This window comes from Vigna angularis, chromosome 7 (assembly GCF_016808095.1).
Source record: "Vigna angularis cultivar LongXiaoDou No.4 chromosome 7, ASM1680809v1, whole genome shotgun sequence".
NCBI classification, from domain to species: domain Eukaryota; kingdom Viridiplantae; phylum Streptophyta; class Magnoliopsida; order Fabales; family Fabaceae; genus Vigna; species Vigna angularis.
The window spans coordinates 32,350,498-32,371,402 of record NC_068976.1 but is presented as its reverse complement, the minus strand read 5'-3'; the positions used below and the strand labels follow the sequence as shown (position 1 = coordinate 32,371,402).

Here is a 20,905-nt window from a genome sequence, read left to right as displayed (position 1 = left end):
TTAGTTTTGTCTTAAATAAAATCTAAAACTTATGTTTGTGTAGTGTGTTATAGGTTTGTTAATGACACATTATTGAAGTTGTCACATTCTAAAAGAATGAGAGTCATGAAGGAAGGAAGTGTACTCATCACACTCCTAAATTTACTAAGAAGACCCATTCTAAAATTTTATTTTTAAGTTGTGTACTATTTTGATCTATGTGTCATTATCATCAACATTTTCCTGAACTATTATTGTTTCAATGCATGTAAAGAATCTGATTGAATGACTAGAAAAAGCAAGACTAATTTAGCAAATAATCATTGTCCGATTTCATAAAAATCTGCTTAACTTTAAAATTATTGTGTTAGGTCCTTTAATAAGATCTTTTCAGAAATGAAGCTTGATTCTGCTTTTAACCGATCCGTGAGGCAACACTGCAACTCTTAGGTATATGTATATATAGAAAAATTCTCAATCCTCAACTCAATCATAGACTCCATTAGCTCTTTCCTATGTAACACCTAAAATCATTTCATTCTCTACCACCAAATCATGCTAATCCTCAATATAAGAAAAAGGAAAAGTCCAATTAATTATTTAAATGTGTTGCGTAACCAACTCTTTTGCTCTATATCTTTTGTTCCAACACTTGCTGCCTTTATAGTCTTTCTTCAACTTCATGCTTTGTTCATATTTTAAACATTCTCTCTGCTCAAATAATGGTGAAACTGTAGAACAACACTCCACGTAACTCCCATGTTTTTTTTTTCTTCAGTTGGAACAAGCTAGATCCTATTTAAAACGAGGTTGACTCAGACATACAACATGTTTGAATTTTAATATATGTTGAACCCTTTTCATCTCAACTCAGATAAACTTTTGACCGCATTCTCATATATTCATTTTCATGTAAAACTGATTACAGCAACCCAGCAACAAAACCATTTTCACATAAACAAGAAAATAGTTAGAATCATCAATATATATATATAATTTCAGAATTTTGTTCAATTTGAAAAGTTATAGACTAATTTGTTTATTTATATAAAGAGGTATATCCGAGAGGTTAATTTGAAAAAAAGAAAAAAGAAAGCATTCTTGCATTCATACCATATACTACTAAATAATAAAAACATGTAAAAGCAAAGTTATGTTAAAATTTAAATTGGATATATCAGCAAAAGAAGCAAGCTTAACTGGCAGCAACATCAATGTCGAAGAACAACTACAAGAAAGACACGTATTGCTGTTGATATTACTATATTACGTATGGGTTACAGCATAGCAAGTAACGGTGAGAAAATTGGAGAAAGCAGTGGCAAGGTGACAGAGAGTTTGACAGCAAGAGAATTTTGCGTTAATGCATGGCATCTGTCACCATATTCCTTTTAGAACTTTCAAACATAAACTGTCTATCATTTATTTATGCACTTGGACTTATCATATCTACACAAGCAGTTTCTTTCATGCATATTAAAGCTTTTGTCCCTCTTCTGCTAAGAGACAAAGACACAGACTTTTGCTTTGTTTATTTTCTTCTCCTTACACACAATGGAGGCAAAGACCATGAAAACTGTGAAGGAATGGTTCACTTCATCCCAGGTTGTCTTGAGCATGATTCTGGTGCAAGTTCTTATGACTGGGATGCAGTTGTTGTCAAGGGTCATATTGGTTCAAGGAACTTTCATTGCTGCACTTATTGTTTATCGTCACCTTGTTGCTGCTCTTTGTGTCGCTCCCTTTGCACTCTACTTTGAAAGGTATTCTTCTTTCTCAACTTCTTTTTCTGGTAATTCTTCTTTACATTTTATGAAGAGTCATGAAAATTCAACAGTTTTCTCAAAACATTCTACTTTTTCATGTTGGTGTGTTTTCATTCATTGTTTCATTCTTCAATTACTATATATTTGATTTTTTAGTTTTAATATTCTCAAACCATTGGGGTTGCAGAGGACAACCTAAGAAATTAAACTGTGAGGTCTGGTGTTGGCTCTTCGTCAATGCACTAACAGGGTATGTTCTTTAATGATTTGAATGATAATATGTTCTCACCATAGAATGTTTCACGTCATCCTTCTATCACAAATAAAAAGTCTTATTCTCGTATTCAAATATTAGTAAAGAAATTGAAATAAAGAAAGAAACAAAAAGAGTTTTCATAAGAAAACAATCATACAAGAATACATTGAAAAATTACAGAACATCCTATTTTTCACATTTCATAGACCTCATCTCCAATATTATACTATAAAGATTATACTATTAATTTTCACTCCAATATATTATAACATTCACTTTTTAATAACTTTTTATTTACAATTTAATTTATAAAAAAACAATTTTTATCATTATGAAAATATAGAGTCCCATTTTAGACTCTAAATCTAGATAGGAGATATTTAAGATTAAAAAGAATCTTAAATTTCATATCAGATAACATATTTTATAAAATTCAAACCTTAAAGTTTTGGCATTAACTATTTTTTGAAAAAAATAATAATTTGTTAACCATTATTTTTATAACATTCATTAATTAAATTTTCTATCAGCAACACAAAAAGTGTACATATATTAACAGATTTACATATAACAAGTCATTAATATTATTTTGCTTATTTTTAATTCTCCTTTTGGAAAATAACGAAATCTTCGTATATGGAGATTAAGTTTGGGTGTATTGGAACTGGTCCATCATCTTCCTTAAGATAGCCTTTGAAAGCGGTTTGCAAATAGAAAAACACATGAAAAAAAGACACATCAAGATAAACATTATCTATTTCCAGCAACATTAACTACTGTCAGACAGACGTCAAAGTTTCATAATTATATATTGCAGAGAAAGTAATTCTTGCAGAAGTTCTGGTTTTTTCTGGTCCTCCTTTACTTTCACCTTCCATATAATAATTATTAGACTTATGGATGCATAGTTTATTTTCTGAGTAATTAATACCATTGTTGAATATAAACTATATAATTTATATGTCAAAGTTGATAGTATAATAATAATGACTAATATGACTTTTAAATTAATATCACCTAGTTTTAAATATAAATTAGTGTGTTATAATTTAGATTAAGTTTTGAAGACAGTATATTGGTTTGGGTAAAGAGAAAGTAGGTGTCATAAAGAAAATAACCTTACTTGAAAAAGAAAATAAGTGAGGCATTTGAATGTGAAACTGTACAAATAACCTTACTTTGAGTTTGCTTCCAAAATTGTTCATCCTACTTTTTGAACAAATTTACTCCTTAGTGAACAAGCCATAAATAGTAGTTGTTAATTTAGATAGAAAGACCAAAATAAACAAAGAATAAATGAGTCAGTTCAGCCATATCATTGCATGCTTCAAAAGGTTCCAATCAGTGTTTTAAACGATTCATCAAGAAAGTAATGAATAAAAAGTTTTATTAATTAGTTTGACAAAGAATATGTTAATAAAATTAGTCTTCATTCTTCCATCATGTTTTACAAGTACCCATTTCTAGTATTTTCTTAAACTATTCCCTTCATCTCAAATTGATTTTGACATACAAAAAAAAAACATAATGATAATAGTTAAAAATTTTAATATTTTTTATTTACTATGTTTTAAGGAATTGATTTTGAATTGAAAAACGAAGGAAAGCACATAGACTAAAAAAACTCTAAATAATAATCAATTTTAACACTAATTTTACAAAATTAAAGATTATTGATTATTAAAATAGTTATTATTATAAATAAAAAATTATAATTGATCACTAAATTGGTCTTTCAATTTAGCTACCAATCTTTTAACTACCAAACAAATTAGTTTCTCAATTAATCACTAAAAATTAACTATCAATCAAGATTTTGGCAAAAGAAAATTAATTTATGAATTAGTCTATAATTAATTAGTGACAAAATAACTTTCCTAAATAAGATTTGTAAGTGTTATTTAGTTTGCACTCATAACTGCATATAAAAGGTGTTTGATAATAATGATTATAAAAATAACTTTCCTAAATAAGATTTATAATTATACATTTTTAATAAATCCAATGTCACGTAATATTAGATTTCTCTCAACTAATTAAAATTTTAAATTACAAAATTTCAATATATACTAATACTTGAGAATATTTTGATGAATATTTTGATGAATCTTTAATAATTTAAAATTTACTTGATATTATGAAAGATACATATATAGTAAGTAACTCCACTAACTCTTTCTGCTTCAAATTGTTTTCTAACATAACAAGGTAAATTACAGGATGACAATGGCTCAAGGATTGTTTTATTATGGTCTGCGAGATACTTCTGCTGCCTACTCTATGAGTTTTCTGAACTTGGTTCCTACAATCACATTCTTTACCTCTATCATACTCAGGTATTTGGAAACACTAGCTTTATAAAAATAAAGAACTTGTAAGTATGAATAAAACTTTCATGCATTAATGCAGAATGGAGAAACTGAAGTGGCAAACATGGGTTGGTAAAGCTAAGTCTGTTGGGTCAATTCTGTGTGTTGGAGGAGCATCACTTAGCAGTCTTTACAAAGGGAAGGAATTTTTTCTCGGACACCACATTCATCGTACTCATCAAACTGCACCACACAAAACCCACATGCTACATGGTACTATCTTTTTGGTCTGCAGCTGCTTCTCCTACACAGCCTGGTTTATTGCACAAGTGAGTCCCTTCAAGAAAACCTATTTTAGTCATGCCACGTTTAGTGTAATAGTTGTAAAGTCTCTAACTTTATCACCACTTTCACAATCTTTAGTGGTTTCTCCGTCTGGGTCTTCCGGTTCTTGATGAAATTCTACATATTTTCAATTTAAAAAGGTGAAGTTGCTTAAAGTATTTCCATTGAAGTACTGGGGAACAATGCTAGCATGCATTCTGGCGGCAATTCAAGCAGCAGCAGTTGGTGTTTGCTTAGATTCCAGTAAAGCTGCTTGGAGATTACAGTGGAATCTACAACTCATCACTATAGTCTACTCGGTAACATGTTTTGCATATCTCCCTACAGTTAAAAAATTACTAAAATTCATATTCAATAAATAATTATTTCTTTGTTTAAATATATATATTTATATTTGATTGAATTCTAGTTATAACATTTCTTATATATAAAGTACTTAATATATATGAATAACTATTGTCATGAGATATGGTGAGAAATATTGCTGAGTGAAAAAAGTTACAAGAAAGAATTACACAAGTGGAACAAACAGTCACAAAAGAATTGCTTGATTTTCCTTCTTTTTTTTTTCTATTTCTAAAACATTAAAGAATTTCTCTTTACATTTTTTTTCTTTGATGGGATAACGTTTGTGTGATTACTTATATTTGGGTGTAATTTCTTTTCTAGCTAATTAAGCATTTTTGTTTTAAAACTAAGTTTTTCATAATATCTATTTAAATCATTAAATTATTATTTTTTCTATCCCGCCATTAAATGAAAATATAAAATTATAATAATTAAGAAATAAAAAATAGCAGTCTTGAAAAAGTTGTGAAATGTGCTATTATAGGGTTTGAAGTTGTGGTGGGTGAATTTGAAGTGTTAGAAAATTGAGTCTACTGGTGAAATTTTGAGTACAACCATTGGAAGTGCTAAAACAGTATTGTTATGTATATAGGGTGCACTGGCTACTGCTGCTACATTCTGCATAATATCTTGGGCAATAAGAATGAAAGGACCTACTTATCCTCCAATGTTCAATCCTCTGTCTCTTATTTTTGTGGCCTTTTCAGAAGCTCTCATTCTTGGACAACCATTGGGAGTTGGAACGTATGAACATATTTCTCTCCTTAAACTTTTTCAATGTTTGTTATCCTACGAATCTTACTATTATCATATAATGTAGAAAAGTTGGTAATTCAAAATCTGTGTGTAGGTTGGGTGGCATGGTTTTGATCATAATGGGATTATACTTCTTTTTGTGGGGCAAAAACAATGAGAGCCATGCAGAAGGAACAACCATGGTGGCTGATGGGCTCACTGCAACCCAATCAACATCCACAGTAGTACCAAGTGCTTCTCCCACCCATTCTGTCATTCTTCAAATTCAAAAAACTCAGATTAGTTGATGATGTTAACGTTAACATCTTGTGTCTGCAAGTTCAAAATAAGTTGTCGGCCCTTTCAATAACCTTTTTGTAACTGCCTAATTGCATGTTCGGTCCCTGTTGAAAATTAAGTCTTAGAATTAACATAATTGATTTTTATTTTAAGTAATTCTATGTTGGATTTTAATAACATATTCAATAGTGGAAACAAAAGTATCGTGTAACAAAGTTGATAAAAGTTTTCTAATCAAATTGGCGGTAAAGAATCTCCAACTTGATATAAAAAATTACTTTTTATATGTTTGATAGAGTAATTATCATATCTTTATATTTTGATATCTTATAATTTAATGTTGTATTTTGACACAACGGATAAATTATTTTATAAAAATATAATAAACTACAGAAAATATGTAGAGTTTTTATGATAAGTTTATTTTAAGTTTTGTTATATATATTTGACTTACATAATACAAACAAATATTAAATATGCAAAGAAAAAAAAGAATAAGATACAAGTACTTAAAATTATATTGAAATGTAACACATAATTTACTCATACATATATACTAATTTTAAATTTTACAAAAAAAATTATGTAATCTTTTCTTTCTTTCTTTTCTCTTCTAAAATTTCTTTAAGAGAGAATTTTCTTGACACAAACCCTTTTTATTTTTGCTCGGAGAAGCTTCAATTCACCAAATTCATGTTAACGTTTTTATTTTGTTTTTTGTGATGCATGAAGTTTCTTGGGCCTTAGATCTACGTCCTGGGGGAGGATGGCAGTTTCTTCCTACACTTCCATAAGTTTTTTCCTTCACCTTCAAATAATAAATTTTCCATTATTTTTTTAATTTTGATACATTTTGAAGGTAAAAAATAACTTTCAGATTATATAGTCCAGAAACCAAACGATTTCAAGATTGTATTATTGGGAAGCAATATTTAAAAAAAATAATTCTAGATTAATCAGAAAATAATTTTCATTTTTAAATCATAAAATGCATAAATTATTTTAAACTTTTAGTGATCGGAAAGCTACTGTTTTAGGATATATATATATATATATATATATATATATATATATATATATATATATATATATATATATATATATATATATATATATATATATATATATATATATATATATATATATATATTTCGGATGCCGAAGGATTTGAAGTCGTCTTTTATTTCTAAATTACACAATTAAAAGGGACAAATTGGAAAGTTTCTTTTTTATGGAGGTGCAGGAAGACACTTTTAAAGGTGCATGAAGAAACAGCCGGAGAGGAAAGGCTCTTTGAGCTTTAACTAAAGCCCCAAATATAAAATAATTATGCTTGGCACAGACAATGGAATCATTTTAAAAAACACTTATTTAATTTTTTTTAAACATGCAAAAACTTAAATGTACTTATTTTATTGAAAAAAAAATATTTGTTTTAAAGTAAACATAAACATATTCACTCTATTCCAAAGAATATAGTATATATTCTATTACATGTAACTTTAACTAATCTTGTAACTTTAACTAATCTTATGTCAATATTCTTAATAATTGTTCTAAATACTTGTATTTATGAATATTGGTAGATGAAATTCATAGGTAGTTATTACTTGCAGGTAATAGGTAATGCATATTAAATATCTACTTATAAATATCTACTTATAAATGGATTTTGTGCGAGTATTATACTACTTATACAAAATAAAATAAATTTTTAATTTACATTTTATAAAGTTAAATTTAATTAAATTAAAATTAACTTATATTTTTATTAAGTTAAATTTTAATTAAATTAATTTTTAATTTATATTTAATTTACATTATATATTATATATTTTTTTATAATTTTATTTAAATTTTATTTTAAAATTTATAAAATATATATTATTTAAATATTTCTGGATATCCATGGGTACTTGTGGGTTTTAAGATATCTGTAGATATTTTTTAAACATGTATCTGCACGGGTAACGAGCGGGTAACAAGTAGATTTTTTTGTTGTGAGTTGGATAGTAGGTAGGCACTATATGCGCTCAACCCGAGTCGTTGTCATCTCTAGTTCTATTGACTTAAATGTATTTGACTCTTTCAAATTTTTAAAAAACAAACTACTTATTGGATTTCACACTCTAATAAGAAAGTTTAAAACTTCTCTTCATTTTTTTTAGTTTATATAAAACTCATGTTGGATATCGATATGATGTTTGACATCTCAGTTAGGTTGACACCCTAAGGACATCTATCATTTACCATGAGATGAAAATATCATTAAAAACAAAAAGAAAGATACACAAAACTCATGAGGGATCCAATCAAAAGCTATACACTAGTTAAGAAACCCTATACATAGGAAAAAGAAACATACTATGATAAAAGTCCAAACTTATAGAAGTTGGCATAATCATATACTGTTTAAACACTTCTTTAAAAGATAGACCTAAATTTGTTAGCTTATCGGTCGAATGATTTCATTATCAAAAAATATGTAACACCTTAAAATCAACATCTCTACAAAACTTAATGCATTTCCTCCAACGACCTCTAATAGACCACGATACAACCTCTTGATCAGAGAAAGCTTTACACACTAAGGTTGAATCAAATTCAAACTAAAGTATTCTAAATTTGTAGTCTTTCATTTCTTTTTCGTGCATAGAAAAGTGTAGTTCATAGATTTAATTTCTTGTAGTTTCTATTCATATTTAATAAAAAATAATAATAAATTTTTTAGCTTTAATTGTTGAATTTTTTATCTATACATCTGAAAATATCTCTATTTTTAACTTACCATTCAATTTTACATAGTTCAGATTCTCTATTGTCCTTTTTTTGTCCTCTATTGAGCAAAGAAAATACCTTGATGTTGATATATTAAAAATATTTTTAATATATTTTAAATCATTCAAATCAGTGTTCATGAGTACATTTCAAAAGCACAACAAAGGGACAACACCAAAAAAATTAGTAGAGAATCTAAATTCAATTTTACGATTTTGATCGTGCATCTAACTAATTTATGTAAATTTCAAGTTTAGACCATAATAAATCGTTAACGCTACATAGATACTTATATATATGGATTTATCATAAATGTTAAAACAAATAGAGACTAAGTTAGTGAAAATAATAAAATTATTTATTTCCCAAAAAATATGAACAAATTTAAATGATTAAAACTATAACATTATTTTTTTCTATTTTAAATGTGTGGATAAAAATATAGTAATTAAAACTAAAAATACTAAATATCTCTTAATTAGAATTTTTTTTACCATTTTGGTATAATTTCATTATGCAATTACCAAAATGAGGTAACTCTTAAAAAATTCAAAATTGAATAAATCGTGTCAAGTTGACACAACTTTATAAAGAAAAAGTCGTGTCATGATGATGTGACTTTCCTTCAATTGAAATGAAGTCGTTAGGATGGTTTTCGTGAAAAAGTTGAGATCGTTACAACTTCAAATGACTTCTGTAATTTAAAAAATGTGTTGAAGTTGTATGATATTGTGACGACTTCAGTTCTTTTATGAAATGTACTGAAGGGGTATAATGTTGTGACAACTTTAGTTCCTTTATGAAAGTTATATCAAAGGTCAAAATTATAAATTCTAAAACATTACAATGTGTTGAGCACCACTCGAATCAAGCTCAATGCCATGAAGTCTAATAGGAAATTTGTCATTAGGATTAGGAACAATTTGCCAAGGCTAGGCTTTACCACCCATTGGTGAATTACATGGAGTAGCACTTAACTTACGCTAAGCGAAATTTGACTTTCATTGAGCGCACCACTTGAACAAAGAATTCTTTTCTTTAAGTGCATGCACCTAGCGTGAAGTATATGATATTGAGCACTGATTTTTCTAATAATACCTTTAACATATTTCTCCTTATGTCTTTGTGAGAAGGAATATCATTTTGTTTTTCCAAAAAGAGGGAAACATGTTTTGAAGGTTTTTAGACTGTTACAGTTTCCTTGAATACCTTTATTCTTGTCCTTGGATCCCTCCATCTTCTTTCATTATTCATTTTTTCTTTTCGAGCTCTTCATGACAATGAAGTCCTAAATCATTTTGTTAGGGTTAAATGTACCAACTAAACTCTTATGTAATTAGTATTCTTTATATCTATATATGTCTTTTCATTTAGTGTTAATATTTTGTTTCTATAATTAATACTTGTGATTTGATCATTTGTGACTTGATATTTGATTATTCGGTAGTAAAAAATATCTTTTGTAGAAAAATGACAACATACCTAATGAAGCATGTATCTATGAATGAAGCTTGACTCATGAATTATCTTAAACCCTTGTGATGAAAGCAAGTTTTCTTATTAAGTTCTTAAAGAATTGACTCTTAAGGAAATTTAGGTTCATTTTATTATAAGGAATAGTGGTTTGATTAAACTAGTGAGTTGACTTTATCATTAAATTGAAAAGAAAGCAAGTGATTATATGCATGAGATTAATGTTTAGTGAATAAGGTTTTTGTGTTTATGTTGCGTAAGAAAAATTTAAGAAGATCCTCACTAGAGATTAATATGACATAATTATTTAGATATGTGAATGTTCACTTTATAAGAGCACTAGATGAAGGAGAGATGATTCAATTAAACAAAGAAATTAAAGAAAACAAGAATAAGATAAAAGGGGGCGCATGAGATAAAGAACAAGAACTTAAAGAACAATAAATAATGAACAAAATATGAAGATAAAGGGAGGCAAAAGAAGGGGACATGAGCATTCCACTTGGGGGTTGGACCAATCCAAGATAAGTGATGGTGTCACCACTTGAACCAAGGTTCAAGATAAGACTAAAAGAGAAACACACTCTAGAAAATATAGATACTCACAAATGCAGTCAAAGGTGTCCCAAATTCCACATTAATATCAACCCCTTGAAAAGTGGAGGATATGCTCTCTTATATAGGCATAGGTAGGGATCTCTAGCAATAGCAAAAACATGTTTCTAGAAACTAGAAACTAGAAACTAGAAACTAGGAGAAGATCCTTTTATCTTATAGAAGGTCAAAGATGACCTCTCTTGACTCCTAAGTAAGCTCCAAGGTGTTTGGCCTTGATTTAAAAGTTCAACTCTTCCATACAAGTTTCCTTAGTAAGCTAAAAATGTCCAAAAGTGATCTCCTTTTGAGCCAATTGTCCAAGCACTCTTATTCTCCACCAAGGTAACAAAATGAAACCAAGAGCCAAGAGCTTGGGATAGTGTCTTCATAGCTCCTACCTTCAAATTATCAACCTTAAAGAGAGAGGTGCTAAAAGTAAAGCCTACAAATTCATCGTGAATAAACTTTCAATTTTATATTTAAAGAAATTGATCTTGATAAATATTTTATTAATACTCTTAATTTTCAAAAGTGACAAACATTCATATTATGTCCTCATTCAGAGTTTGTTAAGTGTTATGAAGTTCACTAAGTTAGAATAACAAATTGATAAAAACATAGTAAATTCTTTGAGAAAAGAACAAGAGTTTTTAAAGTTTTAAAACAATTTAAAAAAATAACATTGGGTAAAACAACTAAAAATTAATTGCAATTTACAAATATAAAATAAATTCATATCGGTGTTAAACCCCTAGATTGAATGTAATCTATCGCCAACTTATCCAACTTATCCAATGGGATGTTTATATCAATAAAGGTTTAATTAAGGCTTAAATGCTTACTTCGTCCCCATGTTAAGAGCTGATTTTCAGTTTAGTATCCGATTTTAAAAATGAAGACATTGGGTCCCTATGTTATGAAAATTGTATGACTTCAGTCCTATTCGTTTAACGACGTTAAAATTGATACCAGTGAACTGACTGTGGATGTGAGGTGTGCAAGAAATGCCGTCGTGGCAATGAGTTGGGTTAAATTAGTTGATGTGGCAGCCAATAGATTATATTACGTGTTTTTAAATTGGGGAAACTAAATAATTAGGGTTTTCAATCATGGGAATAAAAACATTAGGAAATTTAGGTCATAAATTGAAGATTTTTCATTCGTTGAATTGCAAGATAGTGTTGAAGGAGATTGTCGTTCTCGAAGGATTGATAGTCAGCGAAGGATTGACGTTTTCGAAGGAGATTGTTGAGCAAAAAGGGTTGCTGAAGGAGTAATGTGTGTCAGCGATTACGGTGGGTGAGCAATTGCGGTGATATTTCTTCGAAGCGAAAAGGTGGAAGGTGCACTTTTTATTACTTCTTTTATGTAGTTGCTTTCTCCCATGAAAATATCTTGTCTTCTTGTCCCCGTAGTGTGTTCTGTTGTGGTCCCCCTTTATTGTGTTGTGGTCCCCCTAATAATGTTGGATTTGTAGTGGTCCCGTTCTTCACTACCTTTCATTTTTCTATGTGTATTGTTTGTATGCTTTTGGTCCCAATTAGTGCGGACTGTTTTGTGTTATTGTCCCCTTAGTGCGTACTATTTTGTCTTTCATATTGTTCAATTTGTGGTTGTTGTTTAAGTTGTGGTTCATGCATATTGATTTAAGCATTAAGACAAAATGGAATGTTGTAGGTGAAACAGTGATTGCGTGTGATTAAGTTTGTATGCCTACACTTGTAATAGTTGTTAGTAACATGGCACGCTTACTATGAAGATGCCTATGTGAAGGTCATTAAATAATGATAGTAGATGCATGTGAAGGTCATTAACCAAGTGCATGTAGTCTGACACTTACGTTTATAAAGGCTTATAAATAGTTGACAATTAAAGAAAATGTCCAACTCTGATATTGAGGTGGTGTTTCACCATGGGGGTAATTTTGTGAATGATGGGTCATTTAGATACCATCGAGGTCATACCAGTACCTTGATCATTGACACAGACAGATGGAGTTATTTTGAAATTGTTAAGTGATGACATAGGCGTAATGCATGTGGTGAGTATTACGTTATTGAATGGTAAAGCTCATTTGTTTGTGGTTCACATGGTGTCCGAACCTGATTATATTCATATGTTGCAATATGATGGTGGTGAACATGGTGAGGATGGTGAAGGTGAAGGTGCCGAAGATGATGAAGTTGGTGAAGTTGGTGAACATGCTGAGGGTGTTGAAGTTGCTAAAGGGGATGTTGAGGATGGTGTATGTTATGAAGGGGATGTGCAAGATGATGTTGGTGGTGGTGAAGGGGATGTGCAGGATGATGTTGGTGGTGGTGAAGGGGATGTGCAAGATGATGTTGTGGATGGTCAAGGGGATGTGCAGGAGGAGTTTGATGTTAGTAGTTGGATAGGGTCTGATGAAGAGGCTTTTGTTAGTAAAGATGATTTTATGGATGTTGGTGTGCATGCAGGTGAGCAACCCCAAGTATAAGACTGCGAAGGTAGTGTTTTGTTGAAATGGGTACAGGAAGTGGATGTACTACTTCAAAGATGCATGTACAGGCCAGGGGCTTATCTGATAGTAAGTGATAATTTGATAGTTGTGGCAATATTTATTTAAGTGATGACTCAGATGATGAAACACTCCGAAATGGAGATTTTGGGATCTTCTCAGAGCCCATAACTATGAAAGAATATAAATGGCAACTAGGGAGATACTTCCCTGAAGAAAAAAGATTTCACTGATGCAATTAGAACTTATGGAGTACATAATGGTAGGAAGTTGAAGATTTCTAAGAATGACAAGAGAAGAATATGTGTTAAATGTTGTGGCTCACAAGGGAAATGTCCATGGTATGCTTACTATGCATATAGGAGTAGCCAAAGTACATGGCAGCTAAGGAAGATCATAGACAGGCATACATGTAGTAGAGAATTCAACATTGGTTTAGTTACCTCCAAATGGTTAAGTGGCAAATTAGAGAAGAGCATGAAAGGAAATCCAGATATAAATATGAAAAATCTGCACAATAAATTTGGTAAAAAATGGAACATTGGTGTGTCTAGGTCTACAACAACTAGGGCGAAAGCAATGGCAACCGCCAACATTGATGGTTGTTTCAAACAACAATATGAAAGACTGTATGATTATGCACAAGAATTACTGAGTTCAAACCCTAGATCAACAGTGAAAGTGAATGTAGAACGAAATGAGGATAAGGCTATATTCAAGAGAATGTATGTGTGTTTCAAAGCATGTAAGAACAACTTTGTCTCATGTAGGCCTATTATACATTTGGATGGATGTTTTTTAAAAGGCAAATATGGAGGTGAGCTTTTAACTACTGTTGGAAGAGATGGTAATGACCAGATGTGTCCGTTGGCATATGCTGTTGTTGAAGTAGAGAATAAGGAAACATGGAGTTGGTTTTTAGAAATGTTAATTGATGATCTTGGAGGTGGGGGATTATGTTCAAGGTGTACTTTTGTGTCAGATCAACAGAAAGTAAGTACATGTGTACCTTTCATTCATTACTTTGTTGACCATGCCAATTTAAGACTCATAGTTTCATTCATTACTGTCACAAGGACTTCTGCCAGCTATACAACAACTTTTGCCTGGTGTGGACCAACGTTTCTGTGTAAGGCACATTTAGAAAAATTTTAGGAAGAAATTTCCTAGCATAAATCTGAGACAATTACTATGGAAGGCATCAACATCAACACACCCTCAAGCTTGGGAGTCAGTCATGAGACAAATCAAGGACGTCAATGAAGATGCCTTCTTGTAATGATGTTCTCTGCTTCCATTTGATTTTTCTTGATGTTTAATTGATTCTAGAGTTTACTTTCGTTGTAATTTCGTTTTATTGCATTTGATAGTTGAATATAGATTGCAATTTTAGGTTCTGATATGTGATTTCAAGTTTTGGGTTAATATTTGGTTCTTACATTCTGATATTGAAATCTGATTTCCATTTTTTAGATTTTGGCCGTTCTCATTATGTGTTTCATGCATTGTGAACTTTTATTTCTCTACATTGATAATTACATTTCCAAATTATGTCCATTAATCCATTTTTTTGTTTTATACATTCATGTTCGCATTCATTCAACATTTAGGATTTGTTTTAGCTTTGGATTTCTAAATTCAGTTTTGTTTCTTATTGTATAGTTGCCTATTACAACCTTAGTTTTAGATCAACTCAGTTGCATTAATTCTCATATTAGTTTAGGTTCTTTTGCTGTTTTAATTAGTTTAGAATGTTAATATCTTGTCTTTTATTTCATTTTATATTGCTTTCTTTCTTTTAAACAATTTCATTTCATTCTTTTCTTTTCTTTACATTTTCTAAACTTAATTTTGTCGAGTCTACGGATTGATATCTTGGTCAGCCCTATATTACATTAGTGGCGACCAATTTTGTTTTGTTTTTGTGTGACTGAAATCAGTTTAACAATAAGTAGATTTGAAGGTGGCATTTGTTGTTACTGATTTTCCATTCAACTATTTCCATTATAAATTTGTTGTTAATATTCATTTTTTATGCTTTGGCAGTTGGTCAGGGATGCAAATATTTGAGATCTGCCATACATCCAATATTGCTGAAAAGTTTGTGGTTGATGTAGAGAAAAAAGATTGTAGTTGCAGGAAGTGGACTGTAACAAGAATCCCTTGCTTCCATGCACTCACAGCCATGAGGTTTTTAAACATCAATCCAGAAGACTACATTCCAAATTGGTTTAGAACCCCCACTTATGAAGAAACTTACATTCCAATAATTTTCCATGTGAATGGACCTCATCTATGGAAAAGGACTTCATATCCTGATATTTTTCCTCCTCGAATAAGGTGTTTCCAGGTAGACCAAGAAAAAAAAGAAGACTAGAGAGTTGGGGGCAAAAGAGGGATGATACACAACTTGGACAAACCGGTCCCAAAGAGATGTGGCATTTGTAGACAATTAGGCCATAGAAGAACTGATTACCCTCAAGCAAGTCAACAACAACACTAGCAAGCTACACCAGACCCCACTCAAGCAAGTGAACAACAATACCAGGAACCTACACCACACCCCACTCAAGGAAGTCAACAACAACACTAGGAACCTACACCACACCCCACTCAAGCAAGTCAACAACAAGACCACGAAGCTAGACCACACCTCACTCAAGCAAGTCAGATTACTCAAGAACCCCAGACCGATCATACTACAACACCACTTTAGATTATTGTTCTACTTTCAATATTATTGACATTTCTGTTGTATTTTGGATATGTACTTTGAACTTTAAGTACTGTTGCTTTGTAATATTGAGGTCATGTTTCACCTACAATATTATTTTGGATATGATGTATTTTGCACTTAATAACTTTAACATTTTGGATCATCTGTGATGTATTTTGTTAAGTAATGTTTAATCTTCAATATCATATTATTTTGGGTTGTCTCATCTTCTATTGTCATAGCCATATTAGTTTGCCTTCTCTGATATCAAATTTCATGACATATAATGTCTCATCTTCTATTTTCATTTAGAAGTTCATGAAACCAGAATCTCATTTCATCAATATCACAAACACTCTGATACCAGTAACAACTTCTTCATTAAGTACAATTTCATTACAAGCACAATGTCATTACAACCAGAATATTCATTAAGTAACAAAAAAACATTACAATATAACCCTATCAAACACCACTTCAACAAAATTAAAACATAAGACATACAAAGATGATGTTAATGAACCCCATCAAACATAACAACTCCAACAACACCTTCTCCCTTTTCTAACAAACCAAAAGTGATTTTTCCAAAGTTATAATCTTTCTCCTTTTCCATCCAATTGTACTATCCCTTTCATCTATATAATCTTCAGTGCGCCATTTGAAGAAATTACATCCTCGCACTTCTTCGTTTTGACTCCACTGTTCAAAACATCCAACCAAAAACATCTCAGGATAAAGCAAACTAATGTACCCCAAAACAAACCTTGTAACTAGGGCAGCCCTAAAAATTCTTCCCCTCATTCTTAACAGTTTTTGCGACTCTTAATACGACAAACTCTCACAATAGAATATTTGGCTGCCAACCATTCCTCTCGATGAGCCACCACGAGAGGTCCCCATGAGCAAGACGAACACTGATTCATTGACATTGCCTCGTGGAAGGACACAATAATGCTTCATCCACACCTACAAAACAACCCCAATCCCAAACAGCGAACCCTAAACAGAGAAGAGAACAAGAACAGTTCAACTTAGGGCACCTACTTTAGAAAACGAACAACACCTTCGTTAACTTAGGGCACCCACCTCACAACAACAGACAGCAAAGAACACTCACACTGTGTTAGAACGAAGAACTTAGGGCACCCCACCTCAGCTCACCTGCTTCACCTGAGCTCCTTCAGCTAAGCTCCTTGGAGATTAATGTGTTAGGGCAAATCCCTGTGCATTTGTTTTTCCAAATTAAAGGATATTTTCATATTTGTCCTTGCTAAAAAATGTGTTTTTGCCACGCTGGATAAGTAATTTGCCACATCAATTAACATTTAACGTCGTTCCTACCAACTTAACAGATAGGACTGAAGTCATACAAATTTCATAACATAGGGACCCAATGTCTTCATTTTTAAAACCGGGTACTAAACTGAAAATCAGTTTTTAACATAAGGACGAAGTAAGCATTTAAGCCTTTAATTAATTATCTAGTTTCCTAATTTGTTGGTTTTGTTCATTTTGGTCCCCTTATTATTTTTGGATTCTTAGTTTTTCAATTTTTTTAAAAAGTTCAATTTAGTCATTTATGTTAAGTTGACATTATTGTTCTATCACATGTCAATTTGTAAAAAATTTTATTTTTAAATTTTTTTAATTTAAAAAAACATAAATTATCTCGTATTAAGTCAAGGTGTTACCATGTTAAACTACTACTGCCACATGGTATAATCACATGATAAATTATGTTTTTTTTTAAATTTCAAAAATATTGAAAATTTCACAAATTTAGTTTTGTTATGTATGAACACAACATTATCTTCTGTTCAAGGAAAAGGCCAAATTAATCCTTTTTAAAAAATAATTACTAAATTAAACTTAAAAATAATAAGAAATCAAAATGAATCAAACCAAAAAAAAAATTTAGAAAACTAAATAACTAATTAAGCTTATAAAATATGTGTATTATTTTTGTGTCTAAATTTAAATTTAGATTCGAGGGAAGATATTAAAAAGAATCAATACACAAATTTATACAAAAATATAAATTATTGACAATCTAAAACTTTAAAATAAATTTATAAATTTTATACTTATAATATATTATTAAATGTAAGGCTTGTAAGTTATAATATGAAAGTTAATTGATCTCAATTTTTTTAAGACCTATCTAAACGTAAAAGATATATATGGTAGGAAAGGAATATAAGAACAAAATGCCCTAAGTTTGGAATTTTAAGCCGTTGAACATAATTTCTAATTTAGTCAAACAGATATGTTCTTAAGATTTAATAGAAAAATATAAGACATCTATGGTCGAATCCTTAATCATATCAGAAGACAGACATTGATTTCTTCCCTCATCTTTCTAACTTTCGGCCAACAGGGTTGCTTGGTTCCACTTTCCAGCGTCCACAATTTATTCTCTTCCCACTATTATTCTCTTATTATTTTCTGATTAAATAAACAGTCCTTTTAAGCTAATCCTTTCGCCACGTTTACGTGTTTATGGACCAATTATTGCACGTTCATATAAAATATATATATATTTGGATTCAATTTTAGTGATTAAAATGGAATATAAGTTAAAGTATTAATTAAGTAATCAGCATCTAATGACTTTTTTCTAATAAAATATATACTTTTATAGTTAAAAAAGTATATATCTCTAATAATACAAAAACATTTAGTTATTGGTATTCTTTCAAATTAATCAAGATAGGACACACCAAACGATTCTCAAATTAAGGAGAGTTATATCACTTTGGAATGTCCTAATCATGATTTTGAGGAAGTTAAAGATAATTAGGTTATAATTGTTTTATGAGTGATCAAAATCATAAACATTAACTTTTTTTTCTGCTTGTTAGATCAAAAGATATATTATCTACCACCTATTTATAAAAAAAAAAACATTTTTATTCTTACATTTATCTCATATATTATGGAATAGATATTTATTGGTTTTTATAATAGGTTTATGAAATAATATCAAAGCATATATAAATTAGTTAAGAGTATATATCAAACTTTTATACTCGTAACGAAATTATTAAACTTATTATATAATAATACGTATTTTTACAATTCAAACCTATTTAAAAGGGTACTCTGTAGCTCCACAACTCCCCTTATAACACGAGGAAATGCAGCCAAGCGGTTTTCTACCTTATTGCCTATAGATAGTTTCTGCCACACTTATAATTTTATGAAATAAAAAATAATATAATATAATGTATGATAAATTAAAATAAGATTAAATAGATGTAATAAGATAAGTTAAGATTAAATATATAACCCTTTTTATAAATGTGTATACAAGATTTGTGTTATTAATCATTGTCTTATTTGAAATTAATCATAAAAATAATTTTTTTAAATGTTATTTTAACCTTCAATGTAAATTGATAATATATATATATATATATATACATATATATATATATATGAAGCATTGTTTTATTTAAAATTAATTATAAAACTAATTTATTTTTAACAATTATTCTAACTTTCAATTTAGTAAATTATTTTAAAAAGGTTAAAATATGAACATTGATAATTGCATAAAAATTCCTAATTTAAAGCTATTATAAAGGGTTAAATATGTTTTTAATCCCTCAACTATTAAACGTTTTTCGGTTTAATTCATTTTTCAAAGTTTGTTTCATTTTCATCCTTCTCCTTAATGAAATTGTAATATTTAGTCTTCCATGACTAACGGCGTTAATTTTTTTCTTAGGTGACTAATGGTGTGTCACATCACTTTTTCTTTTACTAAAACGTGTAAACCCTCTCTCCCTGCTGTCTTCACGTGAGAGGCTTTCTCCTCATGGAGCCCTAACATCTCAAACGACTTTTTCGCCCCCATTAAACTAGAGCATGAAGGATGTTAAGAGAAAGACCATTAGAACTGGAAGGATGACGTACCTGCGTCACGTGCCTCGTATATCTAAGAGCGATTTTAGGGAGGGTATAATCGATTGATTATTTGAGTGCTTAAATTTGGGCATTGGTTTAGGATTTTGGCTAACATGGTGATTTTGAATCAAGTACCAAGGTTGCACCCAAGAAGAAAGGAATGACTACCACTGCCTAAGCTTTCGAAAGTAGTATTTTTTCCGGATCATTGAATTGTAGGAGTTAAGGGTTCTATGTTGTGTTAAACCTTGTGGGACATTTTTTCTTTCTATCAATTTGATCTCATATGATTTTTATGGATTTTGTATTTCGACTTGAGCAATAAGGAATTTTGTTTTGATGGTTTTTTGTGTCTATATTTGCACCACAATTGTATAGGACAATTATAAAATCCTAGAAAATGGTGTTTTAGAAGTGGTGATAGCCTAAAAATAGTGAGACTCGATTATTTTAATATTAAACAGTTTTATTATAAATAGTTTTGTTATAAACGAGTTTCATTATTTTTAAAATGTATCATCTCTCTAGAAACCACTTTTTTAGAGTTCTTTACCTTCTCTCTAATAGTTCTAACTCCTGAGTCATCTCTTTGACGACCAGGAGGTACCTAATCGACCACGGCAACGAGGTCTACGTTTCTACCCGATCAGTTTCTTCAATAGAGTAAGTAAGTTTCGACTCATTTTTCCCTTTCCGTTCCTAAATCTGTTTTAGAGGAATCTTTTTATTGTTGCATGTGTAATCATGCATTTTCTATACGTTCTTGATTCATCTAGAGTTCTAAGGACTCTGTCCGTTTTAAATTTGGTGTTTTGTAGGTTCGTTTAGGTATTCCTTGTGGTTCAAGTAATCGACGGAGCGTTTTTAGAGTTGGACAGTTTCTTTGAGAGGTAA

The 20,905-nt window shown here is 30.2% G+C and overlaps 1 protein-coding gene across 2 annotated transcripts; it reads left to right on the top strand.

Moving 5' to 3' along the window:
- Nucleotides 1-1,436: 1,436 nt before the first annotated feature.
- Nucleotides 1,437-6,194, top strand: LOC108337592 (WAT1-related protein At5g64700). Of its 2 annotated transcripts, XM_017574147.2 has the most exons (7): nt 1,437-1,742; nt 1,933-1,995; nt 4,221-4,337; nt 4,411-4,639; nt 4,796-4,954; nt 5,596-5,747; nt 5,854-6,194. In XM_017574147.2, the coding sequence occupies exons 1-7, from the start codon at nt 1,534-1,536 to the stop codon at nt 6,044-6,046; spliced, it is 1,122 nt and encodes a 373-aa protein (XP_017429636.1). In that variant the 5' UTR covers nt 1,437-1,533; the 3' UTR covers nt 6,047-6,194. The 2 variants fall into 2 exon arrangements, with proteins under 2 accessions (XP_017429636.1, XP_017429638.1); XM_017574149.2 differs by lacking the exon at nt 1,933-1,995.
- Nucleotides 6,195-20,905: the final 14,711 nt, after the last annotated feature.